We start from the raw sequence: 19008 nt of genomic DNA, 5'->3' as shown, positions 1-19008 counted from the left end.
ACTAAAATGTCTGTCATTACCATCACACTAAATCTAGGATGTGCAGGGCTATTGTAGTGTAAATTTTACTCTGGATCTAGACCCAAAATCTGACAAGCAATTAGCAGTCCTTGTTAAGTAAGCCACCCATATATTTTTTGCAGACAGTCAGTTTCGCAGTTTACAAGTCTACTCCTAAATACCAGTAGGGGTTACAGTCGGTATCTCGTTTGTTGTATCTCAATGGTCTGGGCTGCCGCTCTAGTTCAGCCTTTCCCCTTTTCCTGTTCCGGTCTGGCCGGACAGGTCTGACAGAGGATAGATACCTTTTGTTTCTCCGGCGAAGGAAGCAAGTATAAACAGATGGTGGACTTTGTCCATTCTCTTCGGAGGAATCTCACAGCTAATTCAAGTAATGTTTGATACGTTGTATTCAACAAAACCAGCATTCTCTCAAACATCAAGTAGGCTGATCTGGTTTCGGCGAGTCGGGCAGTTTGCAGTTTTTGGGGAAGACGACTTAGTCTAGCATCACTTTCTGTATGAGGTAGCGGGTAACTCTTCTGCCGGAGTCCGAGTTCCGGTTTACGAGTCAGTTGAGGTTTTTCTCTATTGGGTTCCTTCATTGATTCATGTGGTAGGGGTTATGGATCATGAGGCTTTTATTGGAAGACACCTTTCACAGCCAGTGGGAGGCCTTGTCCCACTCTGTGAGGATGTGGTGAGAGTTGATGGGTGTTTCTCAGACCCTGGACTGTTTGACAACCTCTCCACTTTGGTTTCAAGGGGGTTTGCATACCAGACTAACATTTCGGATGGTTGGACTATGTTCTTGTCAAGGAGAGGAGGGACGTCTTGTTAAATCATTTGCTTCAGCGCTATCCGGACATTCATAAGAAGGGGTTCTTAGTCAATCCAAGGGCACAAGTATTGCAGAGGGCTCCCCTTTGGTTTCGGAGGAATGTTTTGGTGTCGGCGATCGTGCAGGTATTTATTTGAGAGTGGGTTGGGTTTTTCACAACATTGTACCTTAGGGAATTTCAGTTTCTTCAGAGAGGTTACTCGCGGGGTCCTGTCGTTGCGGTAACTCAGTTTTATAGTTGGCTTGGTAGAGTTAGGGTGTTAGAATTTTAGGGAGGCAGTGATAGTCTAAATGAATTTTAGGGTGTTAGAAGTTTAGGGAGGCAGTGATAGTCTAATTCCACTCTAGTGCTTCTGTTGGTCAAGCTTAGACTGAGTGTATTGTTCCTTTAGGCCCTTGAGTTTAGGCAGATCCCGATGGTCATGTTGGAATAACAACAACTTCTTCAGCACAAGTCATCTACATCAGTGAGCAGTAGAGAACTGAAGGTCCTGCACGCTCAACCTCTCCTCCATTCATGAGAGGCTAGATAGCCACATGGGAGGTTCACCATTACCCCTCCATACATGAGAGGTATAGAATACCACATAGGAGGTTCTTCAGACTCAGGCGGTACCTTGGACTCAACACAGACTGTATGGTACTTCCTCTGCAAGCATCCCCACCTACTGAGCTGGAGGACCAGGTGAGATTTGTTTTTACCTCCATGAATAATAAGTATAGCTTGTCACATGGGAGGTACTTCTGACTCAGACGGTACCTTAGACTCAACACTGATGTTGAAGTACTTTCTTTGCAAACATCCTCACCTCCGAGTTAGGTAACTAGGTGAGGATACATGCTTTTATACATGGTAGGTTGTTTATGAGTTACCTGCGTATTTTCCGTGGACAGGCCGGGCTGAATTAGATTGATCCCAACTCCGTGTAAATATTGTTAAGTTCTTGCCTCCTAATACCACTCCTCTCATCCAGTCCATGGACAAGTAAATTATCTCCAACTTCAAGAAACTTTACACAAAGGCACTGTTCCAAAGGTGCTTCGAAGTGACCTCAGACACTGAATTGACTCTAAGAGAGTTTTGGAAGGATCACTTCAATATTTTATAGCCAAGGCTTGACAGGGAGTGAGTTCCAGGACAATGAACTCTACTTGGAAAAAATTTTGGCCAGATTGTTACCTCGAGGAGGATTTTGAGGGGTTTGAGAATGATCCCGATGACCCTACGCCTGTTGTGAAGTCTATTATGTCTCTAGGGAAGTTCATGGGCTTGGATGTGAGTGGCAAGGATGTGGAAGAGCTAGTGGATGCCCACAGGGAAGAGCTAACCACTGAGGAGCTGCAAGACCTTCAGCAGGAACAGCAACAGATGGCAGATGAGGTCAAAAAGTTGAAAGAAAGTATCCAGAAGATCATGGAGAAGGGGAACTGATGAGGACTGTCTAGATAAAAATGGAAGAGTTGTAAGAATTCATAAGAATCTATAACTCCTTGGAGGAAAATCTTGTATTAAAATTGTTAATTACAATAGTGTACCGTAGAATTTCTTGGGTTCATTACACTACATAATGTATTTTGGTTTGAAGTTTTATTCTTAAGTGGTGTGGTGGTATAGTGGTTAGTGTTGTGACTTGCCATTCATATGTTGCGGGTTTGTGTCTCTCCCAGGGCTGGCTGTAGTGTGGGGTCTAAGGTGGGAAGTTGAAATCAACATTCTTTGGAAGCTTGAATTTCAATCCAGTGGCCCCTGTGTGCTTGCTACATGTGAATAGGTTTCATAGAGTTAGAGCCTGCTCTATTAATTTTTTATTGATTAAATTTTTTAAATTGCAGGATTTGCAGAGCATTCGGCAATTAATTTTTGCACAACATGCTGCTATTCCAATTACTGGGACAGATATGTTAGATAAAGCTGCCAAATCTACACTTATTATTTCAACTGGCAATAGCAGGTGGGTTAAGATGCAGGTATCAGAATATTTTCAGTATTATCAGTTTTTATTGTAAAGTAGAACTTGCTTCTCTGCTCCTGCTCTGTATTAATTTTTGTTGAATTCACAACCGTTACTGTACAATAGCCTAAACTGTAGTATGTAGTAGCAATCTCCAACATTGGTTGTTGACAAAAACCAGTTATGTATTATTTTTGTCTTGTCTGCAGTTTTGCTCCTTGAAAATTTTCACCCTTCCTGTTATTTACACTAATTTTTTTTATTATCTTCTTATATTCTTTGCCTTATTATCTTCATTAAAGTTATTCTAGTATAGTAATATTTAACATTAATTATGACTTTTTGTACATTTTCATTAGGTACTATAAAGTAGGCAGTCCCTGGTTATCAGCGATCCAGTTTTATGGGGCTTGTCGTTTTCAGTGTCGATTTCCGCTTATTGGTGCCAATAAGCAGGTATTGTCATCAATACATACCTAACAGGGCTGCCAATCTCCAGTTATTGGCAGTGCTTAGCGATTTTTGGTTATCAGCGCTCTTCGCTTATCGTCATGCCATTGGAACGGAACCCCCGCCAAGAACCAGGGGACTGCCTGTTGTATTGTATTCTTAGCTGACCAGGTTAAGCTGGCTTGAGCTGTTTTTTTTTATCATTGGTAAAGATTTACCTTTCTTCTATTTGCAGTTAGGGCTTTTATCACTCAAATTGTATTTCTCTTTCCAAAGATTTTAACACTTCTTGCAAGTCCAGTTTTATAGTTGCATTTGGCAGTTTTATTATTATTCTGTGGTAAGGTAAATTGTATTTATATGTCATGCTTATCTGGGAGTTATTGTCCTAAGCTTAGTGTGTTTTTGGTAACTACTGTTAACAAATAATTCATACAATGATGTTTTATTTACTTTATCATTTATTTTTGTCATATCTCCGGTTATTTTGTCGCATCAACAAGGACTTGATGATTTATGATCAGTTGATAATAGTCAAGAGTGTTTAGCAGTTTATTTTGATAATGTTTTATTGTAGTCAGATTGGGTAAGATAATACATTTTCTATTATGCTTTTTCTTGAATACAGCACATAATTGCTAACTGCCAAAATGCCTCTGCAGAGGTGTATACAAGCTTCTGGCAAGCAGTAATACAATTATGGCACTGTTTGTCAGAATGTTTGCTTAGCAGTTCATGTAGGGTTCAAGTCTGTTCTCAAAGTGTAATATTGTAGGAGTTATGTTATTAGGCAGTCCCCAGTTATCGTAGATCCGGTTTTACGGCGCTTGTGTGGCGATGAAAATTGGTGATTTTCGGCATGGTTTTCCACTGACATCCAGTTATTAGTGCTGATAAGGGCCAAAAATTGCGGATTTTTGGTTATTGATGATTAGTTTTTCATAAATAGAGGGAATTATCAACAACACTCCAAAACTTCCAAGGATGACATTTCATTTGCATCATAATCATCTTCATCGAACTTCCTTATTTTACCTTTATCAATGAGCTTAGTAAAGCCCTAACCCAGCTAAGCTTCCAGAGGTTAAGGAGTTAAAGAGATTACTCTGCTCTGTTCAACACAAGCAGATCGAGCAAATTCTGCAAGACTTAGCGAATATACCATGGGATCTTATCTCTGAATCAGTTGCTTATTTTATCTCTATCTGGCACTGGAGGTCACGTCCCCACAAGGTTTGAGGTCACATCTGTGAATCTAGATGTTTGGGCTATCCTGGCAGCACAGTGCTTGACTACTACTAGTGCAGAAGTATCTCTCCACGTCACCTGCCTTGCATTATGTGACACTTGTCTTCTGTGACCTAGCATGGAACTGTTCCCACACCACACATTTGCGCAGAAACTTTAATCTTTGAGGATGGGTAAGTATGGTAAGGCTTGAAGTACCTCACATATTTTGAGTCATGCAATGGTGTGGCACAACATATATATATCAAAAACAGTTCTCTTGACTTGTGTTTTATCAGTCATTCTGCTTCTTCTGGTGCTTGGTTATGCATATGTATGTGGCTCACAGAAGCCAACTCAGGCTTTTTGCTAATGCAGTTTTATGAGGTAGGCGAGCTGTTACTAGAGGGCTCACTAGTTTCCAGCGATGCTCACAGTTTGCCATTGCTGCTGGGCTCTTATGATATTTTAACTGCTGGTCTTTTGAGTTAGTGAGTTCTACAGCAGTGATTTGTAAGAATACAGATATAAGGGAGTTGTCCTCTCAACTAAAACAGAAGAAATGCATGCCCTAGATCTCCTTACCTCTTAGAGCGAGACCGTTTTCTCAGATTTAGATGAGGCAGGAACCATGAAGAAAGTATACATTTTGAGAGATGACCACGAAAATTGTACCACTGCATGTTAAGTCTGCAGACCCAGAGATGTAATAAATAAAAAACTAAGAAAATGAAAACAAAGGGAAGCAGAGTTTCTACAGGAAGACTGTGCTTTCAGTCCATGGGAAAAGATTCTCGTTTCAAAAGTGATATGACTGGGAAATGTCTAACATAAACTCAGCTCTAACAACCTGGTATAAATTTGGAGGTTCAAGAGCTTGAACTGAGGAACCTGGAGTTATCCTTGGTAGCTGCAACCAAGGTACTAGTTTATATTTAAGAAACCAAATGAGGAGGTTAATGAATTAGTAAAAAGTGGTGGTTTCCACTTGGACATGAACTAGCAAGAGATGGTTTCCCAATCTCCTAACCAACAATAAGAAATGTAAAACCATAGAAAAGCAGCTTAAGTTATTGGTTGCCATCCAAACAGATAGGAGGAACAAAATTTTGGATGGTAACATTGCTTTTGAGTGATTGCTGTGGAAGTGCTCTGTCATTTGAGGACACTCTGGTATGCTATTCCTGATTTGCCAGATTTTTTTTAGGAATGCTATTAATAATCCAAAAATATCATCGAAATTTTAAATGACAGTATGGAAGTACCTTATGAATTATCTGCAAGATTTACTGTAAAGCTTCTTGATGCCTTGAAGAAAGTCTTAAATGGAGAAGGCACTGAGTAACATACAAGGTTCCAGTGCTTGACCTTATGGCCTAAACTCTAATAAATCACTCAGTCAGTTACACATTTTGGCAGAAATTAATAAATCACTCAGTCAGTTACACATTTTGGCAGAAATCTCTGGTGTAAGTTTCTGGCCACAAGGGTTAAGAGAAGCCTTTTTGCTTTTGAAAGAATTTTTGCTAGAGACCTAAACTATGAACTGGTAAGATAAGAAGAAATTTTTTTTTTATGGCTTAAGTCACAGCATTGCTATGGTACAGTAGTATTTCTTTTCAGTTCAAGGGTGAATGAGAAGTGGCTAGTATTGTGTTTCTTTAGCATGCAGAATTCTTGAATGCCAAAATGTCTTCCGTACAAGTAAAAACTTTTTTACTCATTTCAGTTTGGATTCCCTTTTGGGTGGAGGGCTAATGAATGGAGAAGTAGTTGAATTATGTGGCCTGGAAGGAGTAGGGAAGACAACATTTTGTGTTTACATGGCAATTCATTCTGTTCTAAAACTCGGACTTCATGTTCTGTATATTGATTCCTCTACCAATGTTTCATTTAGAAGAATTGGGCCCATCATAGATAAAATAGCAAAGGAAGATGAGGTTAGTTTTGTTATTGAATTCTGCCTTCACACTGGAGTTCCAGGTTGGGAGATTTTCATTCTGTCAGATTGCTATTTTCCATCATGTCCTGAGCTTTCTTACTGGTCTTTCTCATATCCATATACTATTACTATTCTAACTTCTCTTCACTTCTTTGCATCACATTTCCAAATCATCTTGATCGTTTAGATCTCATTTATTTTTCAGCTTCTAGACCCCACATCTTGCCAGCTTCCTCATTGGTAATGTGATCTTCCTTTCCACAGCACTTCAGACATGAACCTTTGCACTTTGTATTATCTTTAGAATAGCTACTGTTTTCTGCCTAAAGGCTGTTCTCTCTGCTTCAATAAATAATGTAGGCCTTAATCAGTTTTTTCCTATGTCAAATAACAAAGTACAGTGATCCCCCAGTATTTGCAGGGGAGGGGTACCAGACCCCCTGCCAATAGCTAGAATCCTCTAATACAGGCAGTCCCCAAGTTACGACGGGTTCGGCTTCGACGTTCTGAGGTTAAGACGCTTTTCAATTATATTCATCAGAAATTATTTCCAGGGTTACAACACCTACAACACTGATCTGGCAGAAGAAATATGACACAAAAATTCAAAATAATCAATTTTTGAAGTTTTTTGATGAAAAATGCAATAAGAATGCAATTTACATAGTTTTGAATGCACCCAAAGCATTAAAACTAAGGTTTTCTTAGGATTTTTGACAATGTTCCGGCTTACGACGATTTTCAGGTTACAACGCATCTCAAGAACAGAACCCCCGTCGTAACCCGGGGACTGCCTGTAGTTGAAACCCCTATAAAAATGCTTAAAACTGCCTATTTTGTCGGTTAAAACTCAAGAAAAACCCACTAAAAATGTTTATATACCTGGTATTTTATGTTTTATCACAAATAGTGCATTTTATGATGAAATTGATAAAAAAAAGTTTTGTTGATATTTCTCCGATAAAAGTACCACGAATAATGGGGTATGTAAATGTACCAGAGAGAATATGCATTTCATCCATTTTAGTATAGTATGCACGTATGGACTTTTTTTTTTTTTTTTTTTTTTTGCGCTCTCATTACCACTTCACTGTCCACTGTACCTCTAGGCAACAGAAATGTTCCACCTCTTGTATGACCTGCCCTTCCACCACAACTTGGTGCTCCTCATCCATCTTCCTTATTTGCTCTTATGAAACTTCAGGCATTGAAAATTTCTTGCTCCATTTTTTTCCTGTTCTGAACTTTTATTGTGACATCATGTGGTATGGTCACCTACCACACTCAAGTTCATCCCCACACCTTTCCCACAGTATCCACTTTCTCCCTTTTGTATGTAGTTATTAGATATTTACTTATTTTTATTGTGTTTATTCGACACCCTAAGTCCTTTTTTACTAGTCTCTTATCTGTGGTTAAAATATGGGAAGTAAATGACCAAGTGAATGTTATTGAAATTACATTATATTTCAGTGCTGAAGTGGTCATCTATTCACATGATATTTAGGTAACATTTCTTGAGGTAGTGTAATGTAACCAAGAAACTGCAATTCTGATCTTTTACATTGCTTGTTACTTTTACAGGATCTTGAAGAACCTTTGGCACGGCTGAAGGTGATACAACCACATGATCATTTGGAGTTGCTTCAAACTTTGCATCATTATTTCAATCCAAAACAGTCTGAAGAAGGGGAACACTGTAATGAAGGCAAGAAAGAAGAGAAATGCAAGCTAGTCATTTTGGATTCTGTTTATGCATATATAAATAATATCCACTCAAACACAAATCAAGGTAGGGGTAATTTTCTTACAGATTTCTACAAGCAAATGAACTGAGAAAATAAGTCACTGCTCTAATACTATATGTAGAAAATTTACAATAAAATTAAATAGTTTGTTATGTAGCTGTAATGTTGTCCACCCTTTTTGATAGAAAATATAATCTTGGTCCATTTGTTTATAAAGTATTAGTATTCTGGAAGTTGCAAAATGTTCCAACCACCTTTTTTCTTTTCCTCTTACTTACCAGCTTTATAGATTTCTTGGTAGCTACGATGTATGTTTCTATAAAGGCTGATATGGCTGATAGTTATTTGTATGTAGTAATATGTGCTATATAATAGTAGTATTGAAGTTAACTTTTCATAAAATAACGTTAACATATTCATTTGTGTGTAAATGGGTTAACAGAAAATTTAGACTTTTATAAAAAGTCTTGTAGAGTTTATATATGTTGATACTAGTAGTGGTATAGTTACAGGAGTGAGATAAAGGTGAACTTACATGGAGAATATGCCAATGTAAAATTGCTGATCCCATTTTAGTTTGTATGGAGGGTTATTTGTTCAAAACTCATTGGTGGCTTTGTAACGCTGACAAAAATCCATCTGAGTGATCAGTTCAGTTCCATTAATTATGGTCTACAGATGATTACTGTACTAAGTGCTTCATGTCATATGCTTTACATGCTGACATAAGCTTCATTTGTAAATTTTCATCTGGGTGTCAGTTGTTTGTATGCGATAGTATTCTACCTTTGTGTGCCTCAAAAGGACCTGCTTACCTTAGTTTCATTGAGAGATAATATCTCAAGGGAGTTTGTGTTTTCAGCTTGTTGGCATTAGTGTAAGTGAAGTTTTATGTATTTTCCTATCTTAGTCTGTTTGAAGAACAAAAAACTCTGGCTGGATTGACAACATGAGAACTTCCTTTGCAATCCGATCATTAGTTGTTTATATGGGGATGTTTGACAGCTTGGTGGTTTTGATTGGTTATCATCATCATGATGTGTAATCTTCCTTGACATACTACATCCAAGAATACTACCTTATTGCAAAGATCAAAGACCATCCCTATTTCATCAGCCATAAGACTCATTTTACCTTTAAAGGTAAGTGAGCACTATATGGAATCAGCTTTTCTGGCAACTCTGGATATTACGATGATTGTAGGAATACAATCATCATTTCTCCTCAAAGACAAAGGAAGTGCATATTGCTCTGAGATTTGCTTTGTACCCAGCCCCCCATTGAGTCCCTTTTAAACTTTACGGGCCATAATCTCAAAAGTTATTTTTGCACAATCAAATATTCATTGAAAATTCAATGTGTTCTGTTTTTATTAAAAATGGCATTTTGTTGATACTCCTTAGGCAATTGGTTGGCCACACTCAGATAATTTCAAATATAGAAAAAATAATTGGTAATAAACATTCTCTGCACCAATTGAATATTTTATGACTTCATTCGTGCCATCTTAATAACGTGGCCACTCTATAGAGCATTCAGATAATTAAGGGCAACTTTGTATGACCAAGCATTTAGACACATTCCAAGCTATTCAAAGAAAAAATTCATTTATATTGGCACAATATCGAGGCTGGCATAACAAAAATAGTACATAAACATAACTTTGTGACGTCATAACTCGGTATATTTAAAAAATAATAACTTGTAGTTGTATTTATGTATGAAGTTTCAACTCTGATTCATAGTTTTTTTTTTTATTGTGAAGTAGCTAGACCCCCCTCAATGTTGACACAAATTTTAAGGGTTGGTTGTTGGTGCTGCCAATCATATCTGCTTACCCAAGTTACATCACCTGTTTGTGCCCTAATACGTATTCATGCTTAGGGTGTGGTTCAATATTCATTTCTTGCCTCTTCTAATTCCAAGAGACACTTGCAGGCCTTCTTGTGTAGCAAGAACTGATAGGCATTTATTTTTCTTTCCTGCCCCATAGTATTTGTTTCCATGCAAATTCAGTAGTATCCTTATGTTATTATTATTCTGAATGATTTTATGATTCCTAAAATTAGGGCGATTCTCTGGCATCATTGTTTAATTAGTTCATTGTGAATGCTCTGAAAAATTAGTCATAATTCTGATCAGCCTTGGCATTCAGTTCTGAGACTATTATACCAACCACAACATATAGTATACAATACTGTTAATTCTGACATGGTTTAGATTAGTTTTGTTTTAGATATAACCAAATTACTATATAATGATTTTCTTAGACATGGCCAAATTATAGCTTGATATTCATGGTCATGTAGTCAAAGCATTGGAGCCTCAGAAATTCAGATTGGTTGCAAATAGGTTTTGCTGATTAGATTTGTAAGTCTGCAATTGAAGAGTTTACTAATCATGTTTTTCTACTGTAATTTTTCTTTGTCACATTGAAGTTTACCTGGTTGCCATTTAGTATGTCAAACTTGGCCCAAATACTTCTACTTACAGATAATAACTAAAACCCCTTAAATTTCATAACTTCTAGTAGAGTATAGCATATGACAAGTGATAATTCACTCTTTGACTCTTCAGTGCACTCAGTGCATATATAGTGCATGATTGAATGCATCTGTAATTTCAGATTGGACTATTCAAATTCCCTAAGCTTCTCATACTCATATTATGCTCTGTGTTTAGTGTACATACTGCTAACTTAGTGCTTTGCTTTCCTGAATTTTCTTAATTTCACAATTAAGGTATTTCTGTTTAAGAAACTTTTACTCAGTTTTCTCGGTTTTGCCCCGAGTTTACTCAGATGTTTGTAGTTGAAGTTTTACTCTCTCCTTAGCCTTTATTGGAGCTTTTTTTTTTCTCTTATAAAGTTGTGTACTGTTTTACATTTAATTATTGAACACTTGGAATAGAATTACTTTTTTGTGATTTGTATAGTACCCCGTAATAGAACTAGTTTTCATTGAGTATATTTGTACTTTAATCATGTCTCAGTATACCTGCATTGGCAAGGATGGTAAGTCATGCAATATATTTTTTTGTTGTCCTTTGACAAAACCCAAATTGGTAGTGCCAGTATGTTTCTTCTCAGGAAACATTCCAGTGTATTTGAGCTGTAATGTTGACCATTGGTAACTTATGTTCAGAGACAAGTGTTCAAAAGCCACTGGACATTCATTGATAAGTCTCCTGACTTCTCGTCTTGTTGCACTGTAACATCTCTATCCTGATGCTGCTCCCTATGTATGTAGACAAGTTAATCACTGGTTCGTGACTCTCCACATCTGTGATGGTACCCATTGGTCTTGCTCCCCGTGCCTTCTGTTTCAGTAGCATCTGTAGTGCCCACAATCATTGCTGACTGCATTCTTGCTTGTGTATATGACTGGTCTTTTGCAGGCCTTTTACTCCTATGTATATGTTGGCTTCCACTTAATGTTCCTGCTTTTGCATACCAATCCATCCCTGGGTACTGTATTGCTCCTGCATCTGTTTCCATCTACTTAATTGGTTTTGTGTACTTGGGCTCGACATAATTTCTTTCTCCTGTGCACTTATCTGCTCTGCTTATAATGTGATTAGTGTGTATTCCTCTGTTACTTTATATGTTGCTCCTTCAGTGTATGTGACAGTTTCAGTATACTTGGCAGTATATATGGCTCCTTCAGTGTACGTGACAGTTCCAGTATACTTGGCTTTTCTGCAGCACTCTGCTATACCCATCTGCTTCAACATACTCAGCTACTCCAGTGCCTCATTTGTCTTATTGTTTTTGCCTATGCACACTGCTGTCTTTGATCTTAATATTGCCAGTGTGTCTGGTTTCATCCTTGATTGTACAGCCAATTTACCCAGCCACCTCTGCTACTGTAAGATTTCCTGTGCCCTGGAGTATCCTGAAGTCCTATTGAGGAGCTTCTTTGTGTCCTCAAGTCTGCAGGCATCCTCAATCCCCTAGACATAGCCACAACTTTCATTGCCGTTTTCCAAATAATTTCATAAAGTCTCTCGGGTGCTATCAACCCTTTATGCCCTCTCAAAGCCTGTGACCTCATTCCACCAGTGCTATGCTATCCCCTTGCTATTTGCAACTCCGTAGTCCCCAAGCATCCTATTGTATCCTCTTCATCTTTATCTCCCAGTAATGTTTCACCTCGTAAAGCCTGCTCTCCAGCTTATCCTCTGCTGCTGGCAAGGCATTCAAAAAGTACAGCCCATGCAGATTCAGTGACTTTAGGTCCTTCTGGATTAGGTACCCATTCTCATTCGTTTGTACTCCTTAAGAGGCCCCATGTCAATTTATCCAAATATAGGGTCTTTTTTTATGAAGGAATCTGATAAGGAAACCATAAAGGCTTTTGTTTGCACTCAATTTAATACCTGCTTTGTTGAGAACCTTAACTGGATCTGTGACATTTTCAGCTTCTTCCATCCCTGAAGACCTTTGCATGATGGTTCAGTTGCCGACATCATCATCGTTTACAAAGATTTGAGCTCCCCTTGGCTAAGGCATTATTGGATCTAGTTTAGGAAGACATTCTGTTGCATATAACAGATTGCAGGGGTAATGACTGTCCTGTGAGTGTATCTCGTCACATTACTCTGCCAGACCAGTGCCTTCATATAGTCTACTGGATCTAGGGCTTTTCTTTTCACGACAGACTACCTTCACAATAGAAGCTACTGTTCAGAATGCAGCTGCTTTTATGCTTGGGATTCTATATGGAGAGTTCATTATTGTTAAACCAGAATGACTAGATGCTTGGTGGTGCCAGGTTGCTTCTAGCAGGTGGTTCTGCCTTCAGCAAAAGATACAGACAGAGCCTCACCACATTAACTGGAATTTAGTGAACATGATGATGAAGAGGGATGCTGCCTTCTAAAGTTTTCTCCAGTTTTGCTTTCTCGGGCAAAACTTTGTTTCTTGCATGTGAATGATCCTGGAGCTTCTGATCTTTTCCCTGAGGACTTAGCTTACAAGTTGAGGGTGAAGCTTGCCTCCTCTACAACTGGGGCTACTGTAATTAACTTTGATGCTTTAGCTTCGTCTTTAAGTAGAGGAATACCTGCCTTTGTCCTCCAACCTAAATTGATATGCAGGAATTTAATGAATAAAGGGTTTGTAGTGAACAAACAGAACCTGAAATGTATTTTTTACAAGAAATCTAGAGTAATATTGACATGTCCCCACATTTCTGTTTAGTCTTCCTCGCACAACAGAATGAGGGAAGATGCTTAGGTGTGTGCAGTGGAAGTGTTCATTTTCATATGACAGGTTGGTACCAGGTGATGCATTAGGTTATAATGAAAATTAACCAATGATTTACACATAGAATGTTGACTTTGTTCCGACACGGCATACAAACCTTCGGTCCTTTTACAATAGGAAGGTACTAGCGGCAGCTGGATAGGTCGTAAGCTTTCGAACAAGGGGTTCGGTAGTTAACTGCTTGTCCGACAGGCGCGCGCGCGCGACTGGGAGGTAAACAAATCACTTTTGCTTTCGGCCTCACAGCGAGTGGACGTGTGTGTTCGACGCTCTCTGCCCGCTTCTCGTCGTTTGCTTTCCTTAAGTATATGGTTGTGTTTGTGTATGAAAGAATCATTGTAAGTACAATCATTCCTCTTTTTTCATTGATTTGTGATATTTTGGTCAATTATGGAATCTCCTCGCCTCGCTACCCCACGGAGACTATGCCCGGGTATCGAAGGGCGTAAATGCGGGAAGTTCCGCTCATTCCCGGAAATTGACCCACATGTTTTGTGCGCTCGGTGTCGGGGGCGCGAATGCACCCGAGCCGAGCCATGTGAAGTTTGCAATAATTGGTCGGAGGCGCAGTGGACTTTGTATGAGGGCAGGAAGAAGCGAAGGCCTGCAAAGGAGTCGTCGGAAAGCTCTCCCGCGACTCCTTTGGTTACGGACACTTCGTCGTCTTTCCTGCCGCCCGCTCAGCTTCCACGTTTGGCGCCTTCCCCTTCGGGGGGGGTTTCTAGGTCCTTCTCCTCACCTGACTTGTCGAGTGTGGAGGAGGGCGCTAGATACCCTGACGTCGAGTTGTACTCTGGGTCCTCTATCCGTTCGTCTTCGGGCGAGCGGGTAGAGGAGCCTGCTAATCACCCGACTTTGACTTCCTCAGGTGCGGTTGCCGCGAAGGACGACCTCGGACAGGTGTGGGCATCGTTGGGGCTGCAGGGCGTGCCGAGTGTCCAGGGGCTGCTCTACCATCTCGCTGGCTCCGTGGCGGTCACTCATGCGACGGTTACGACCACCCACACGAGCCCTCACACACCTGGCTACGCTTCACCTCCTCACCTGGTGTACACCCCGCACGCGGTCTCTGTAACACCTACTACATCGGTGCAGGGGCCAGTTGCCGTATCACGGGGGAGTGTGATGCCGCCACCTGGGTTTGCCGTGCTGCCGCGACCGGACTTCGTGTGCCCGAAGAGCTCGCCCCTGGACCTCCCACCGGTACCAAGGATGTCTGTGCCGCTGGTCCGTCCAACTGGACAGCCTGCACAGCCTGCCGTACCTGCCCAGCCGCCGTTCTCGGACGTGACGTTGATGACTACTGCTGCTGTTCCTGTACCTGCCCCTGCCGTCTCTACTGCTGTTCCTGTGATGCCTGCACCTGCTGACGTTGTTCCTGTTCCTGGCCCCGCTGCTCCCGATGCTGATCTGTTCGGACAGGTGCGTCCGGGCCCTGTTGCTTCGGCAACAGCAGCCCCGGCTCCGCTCTGGATGACAGATCTGACGTCGGTCCTGAGGAGGTTGACGAAGAAGAAGAAGAAGAGGAGGAAGGTGTCGTCGTCGTCTTCATCGTCTTCTTCGTCGTCTGCCGCCTCTTCCCCTTCTTCTTCTTCTAAGGCTCCCCCGCGAAGAAGAAGAAGGTCGCCTCCCCCCCCCCTAAGAAGTCTCCTTCGGGAACTTCTAAGGGCCCGTCTCGCTCTGGTGAGACGGGGGGTTCTTCGCTGGTCACCCTGCTCCTTCGGGGCAGGACCCGTCTCTTCTTCCGCGAGGAAGAAGACTACGGGGACCAGAGGAGTGCCGGCTAACACCGGCACTTCCTCACCTGCTGGTAGTGGTTCGGCCACGGCAGCAGGATCCGTCTCGGCCTCTCGTTCGCGAGAGGTACCGAGTGTACGGTCGCCTAACAGCGACCGTGCAGCCAGGAACCAGACCTCTGAGTCCGCTCAGCGTCAGGTTCACGGCACGGAGCGGAAGACTGGTGACAGCCGCTCATGCGACTCTCACCAGACCAGCTCTCGCTCTCGTGGCGAGCAGCTGGCTACCCGGGCGGACGTGACGGTCCATGACCGGCCACGGGCTGAGGCTGGGAAGAGGTCCCCCCGTTCGCGCGGCACCAGCCACGGCTGGTACCAGCGAACTGACGCGCCGTGAGGCACGCACCGTCCTCCACCGTGACAGTAGAGCTCGCCAGTCGCCTGACCGTCACTCGCACAGAGCGCGATCGGGTACGGCGACCAGCACCAGCTCTTCTGACACACAGACCGGGGCCGCTGTTCTCGGTCCAGCCGTTCTCCACAGCGAGACGGCTCGACTAGGTCTGCAGCTCGATCGCCACCGCGGGTTGACGATCGCCTGCAGTCTTCCAAGCCCGCTGGTTCTGCCAGCGAGCGAGGAGGGAGCGTCAGGTCTGCCTCTCCCATACCTTCAACCTCCTCGGGTTACACCGGGAGGGGCGAGGTATTGAGGAGTGATCGTGAGGGGTGCGCCCCTCAGGATCCCACCACATCGTCGTACGTTACCAGGCAAGGTTCTCGGACCAGCCAGGTCGTACGCACAAGTGGTTGAGGAGACCGAGAGGGGTCTGTCGCTGTTCCTCCCCTTGAGGGAGGAGGGTCTCGGGAGATGCTCCTGTTTGAGGGACTGGATGGTCCGACTCCGCAGGACGCAGTCACTCCTGAGATCCAGAGGAACTTTGCCGAGGTTATTGCGCTGATTCGTCAGCACAACGACCTCGGGAAGGATCGCCGCTCCCACCATCCGAGCCCACGTCCCGGCTCGAGTCGTTTCTGGGGCCCGAAGAGGGAACCCAGACCGACGGTGGGTTTGCCGCGTTCCGAGCTTGCAGACTCAGTGCTGGACCAGGTTGAATCGCTTGTTTCCGACAAGACGGTTCGCTCAAGGCTAGCAGGTCGAGCAAGCTGCTTCCACCTCCTCTGCTGCGACAGCGGCGGTTTTACGTGCCATCTGAAGACCCGATGCCGCCCAAACAGGTGAACCCGGAGTTAGCCAGGCTGACTCCGGGTGTGTCTCTGCAGCAGCTCCTGTCCGAGAACCTATGGTTCTCGCAGCAAGAGGCACTCGGCCTGGAATCTACCGCCATGGCAGCTTTCCAGGCCGTCTCCTGGCTAGATCTGTGGTCCCTCACAGTATCTAAGGTCGCAGCCAACTCCGGGGGAATTTCTCCTGAAGATGACTCGGCCTTTAGGAGACTTTGCCAGTCTGGAGGAAGAGCCATCTCCTTCCTTGCCCACCAGACGGTGAACCTGTGGGCCAACCTGGTTCTCCGAACGAAGGGAACAGGCCGTCCTTACTCGGGTTTCCAGGGCGGCCGGGCGTGAAGCGGCGTTGGGACTTCGCAACGGACCTTTACGGAGTTCCACGTCTCTCTTTCCAGGAGAGATGGTGGACGCTGCGGTGGACAGACGGCACACTGACGACAGTGTCCGTCTGGTACACCAGGCAGTCTCGAAGGCTTCTGGGCAGCCTCGGACTGCGGCCAAGTCTAAGAGCTCGGCTAGCGCTTCCTCGGTGGCCAAGACGGTAGCTGCGTCGAAGCCCCGGGGAAAGACTCTGTCTTCTTCGACTTCTAACAAGGGGAGCCGTAACCAGCCCTCCTCCTCCCGTGGAGGCTCTGGGAAGAAGTCGAAGAAAGGGGGGAAACACTAGGGACGGCGTTCCCCCTCACCTGCTGCCGGAAGTGGGGGGGTGCCTGGCCAGCCATTGGGCAACTTGGCAGCGCTACGGCGCCGAGACCGGATTGTAGATGTCCTTCGGGGCGGATATCTATTACCCTTCGAATCTCGGCCACCCCTCACCTCCAACCCGGTCCAACAGCAGTCGTACGTTCCAGGGTCATCGAAGGACGTAGCACTGAGACAGGAGATCAAGACCATGCTGAGCAAGAGAGCTGTAGAAATCGTCACGGATCAGTCACCGGGCTTTTACAGCCGACTCTTCCTGGTGGAAAAGTCTACGGGAGGCTGGCGCCCGGTGATAGATCTCTCTCCCCTGAACCGGTTTGTTCGCCAGACCCGGTTCACGATGGAGACGGCACGCTCAGTGCTCGACTCCATCAGGGAGAACGATTTCATGCTTTCGGTGGACTTGAAGGATGCGTATTTCCAAATACCCATTCATCAGTCCTCCAGAAAGTACCTCCGCTTCATCCTCGACGGGACGGTGTACCAATTCAGGGCACTTTGCTTCGGTCTCTCAACCGCCCCACAGGTGTTCACAAAGCGAGTGTTTCACTCTGTGTCTGCTTGGGCCCATTCGCACGGGATACGTCTGATGAGGTATCTCGACGATTGGTTAGTCCTGGCGATCTCCCGCTCGCAGTTGCTACAGGACAGGGATCGAACTGCTCGAGTTCTGTCGCGATCTGGGGATCGTTGTGAACTTCGAAAAGTCCGATCTCGAGCCCAACCAAGCAGAGGATGAAGTACCTGGGTAATGCTTGAATCGACACGGTTAGCAGGGCGAGTCTTCCCCGCAGACTCGCGGATCAGCAGATTCAGGGAGGCAGCCAACCAGTTCCTGTCTCGGCAGGAGCAGGTAGCTCAGCGGTGGCAAGTCGTGATCGGATTCACCTGTCGTCACTCGAGAAGTTAGTCCCTCACGGGCGTCTTTCACCTGCGGTCTCTTCAGTGGAGGCTAAAGGAGAGTTGGTCGCAGGCGACGGATCCCCCAAGCTTTCCAGTGTCACTGACACCGGAGGTGAGGCAGGATCTAGCCTGGTGGCTGGACGACAGGAACCTCTTAAGAGGAGTGCCTCTGCGCACTCCCCCCCCGGACATGCACGTTCTCAGACGCATCGACCGAGGGATGGGGCGCACACCTGGAGGAGTTGACTGACTTGCATTTGGAGTGTGGGACGAGAACGACAAGCACCTTCACATCAATGTACTGGAACTCAAGGCAGCGTTCCTCGCTCTCCAAGAGTTCCAGGACCGCTTGGTGGGACACTCAGTGGTGTTGATGTGCGACAACACCACGGTAGTGGCCTACGTCAACAAACAGGGGGGCCTAGTGTCTCTCCCGTTGTACCAGTTGACTCGGCAGGTGCACGAGTGGGCCGAGGCACACTCAATAGAGCTGTCGGCACGCTACATTCCAGGGAAGAGGAATGTAGTAGCAGACACGCTCAGCCGTCGGGATCAGGTGATAGGGACCGAATGGTCTCTACACCAGGACGTGGTGGAAAAGGCTCTTCGACCTATGGGGGCGACCAGTCGTGGATCTGTTCGCCACCCGGCACAACAGGAAGCTCCAGGTGTTCTTCTCGGTCATGCCGGACCCAGGGGCAGCTGCAGAGGACGCTCTTCAACACCCGTGGGACAACCTCTTCGCCTATGCCTTTCCCCCGTTCAGCCTGATTCGCAAGGTGATCAGTCGAGCACTGGTCACCCCGAATCTCAGGATTGATCCTGGTGGCTCCCAAATGCCACAGGCCATTTGGGTATCCGGACCTGCTGGCTCTCTAGCAGGAGAACCGAGAGAGATTCCCCCTTGGCACAACCTTCTCGCCCAGCCACACGTCGAGCGTACCACCGAGCAGTCCAGTCCCTACGTCTTCACGGCTGGCTGTTATCCACCATCTC

General features: G+C 44.3%; 1 protein-coding gene across 1 annotated transcript in view; it reads left to right on the top strand.

The window, feature by feature from the left end:
* LOC135201814 (DNA repair protein RAD51 homolog 4-like) overlaps positions 1–19008 on the top strand; it is a 57207-nt gene that overhangs the window by 6165 nt on the left and 32034 nt on the right. Inside the window, exons 2-4 of the mRNA XM_064231088.1 lie at positions 2675–2793; positions 6200–6410; positions 7997–8204. Coding sequence (XP_064087158.1) covers positions 2675–2793; positions 6200–6410; positions 7997–8204 — 538 coding nt within the window. The remainder of the gene's footprint in view (positions 1–2674; positions 2794–6199; positions 6411–7996; positions 8205–19008) is intronic.

The sequence above is a fragment of the Macrobrachium nipponense genome, chromosome 28 (genome assembly GCF_015104395.2).
Source record: "Macrobrachium nipponense isolate FS-2020 chromosome 28, ASM1510439v2, whole genome shotgun sequence".
NCBI lineage: Eukaryota > Metazoa > Arthropoda > Malacostraca > Decapoda > Palaemonidae > Macrobrachium > Macrobrachium nipponense.
The sequence above is the reverse complement of the archived record's forward strand: the minus strand, read 5'-3'. Positions and strand labels throughout refer to the sequence as shown.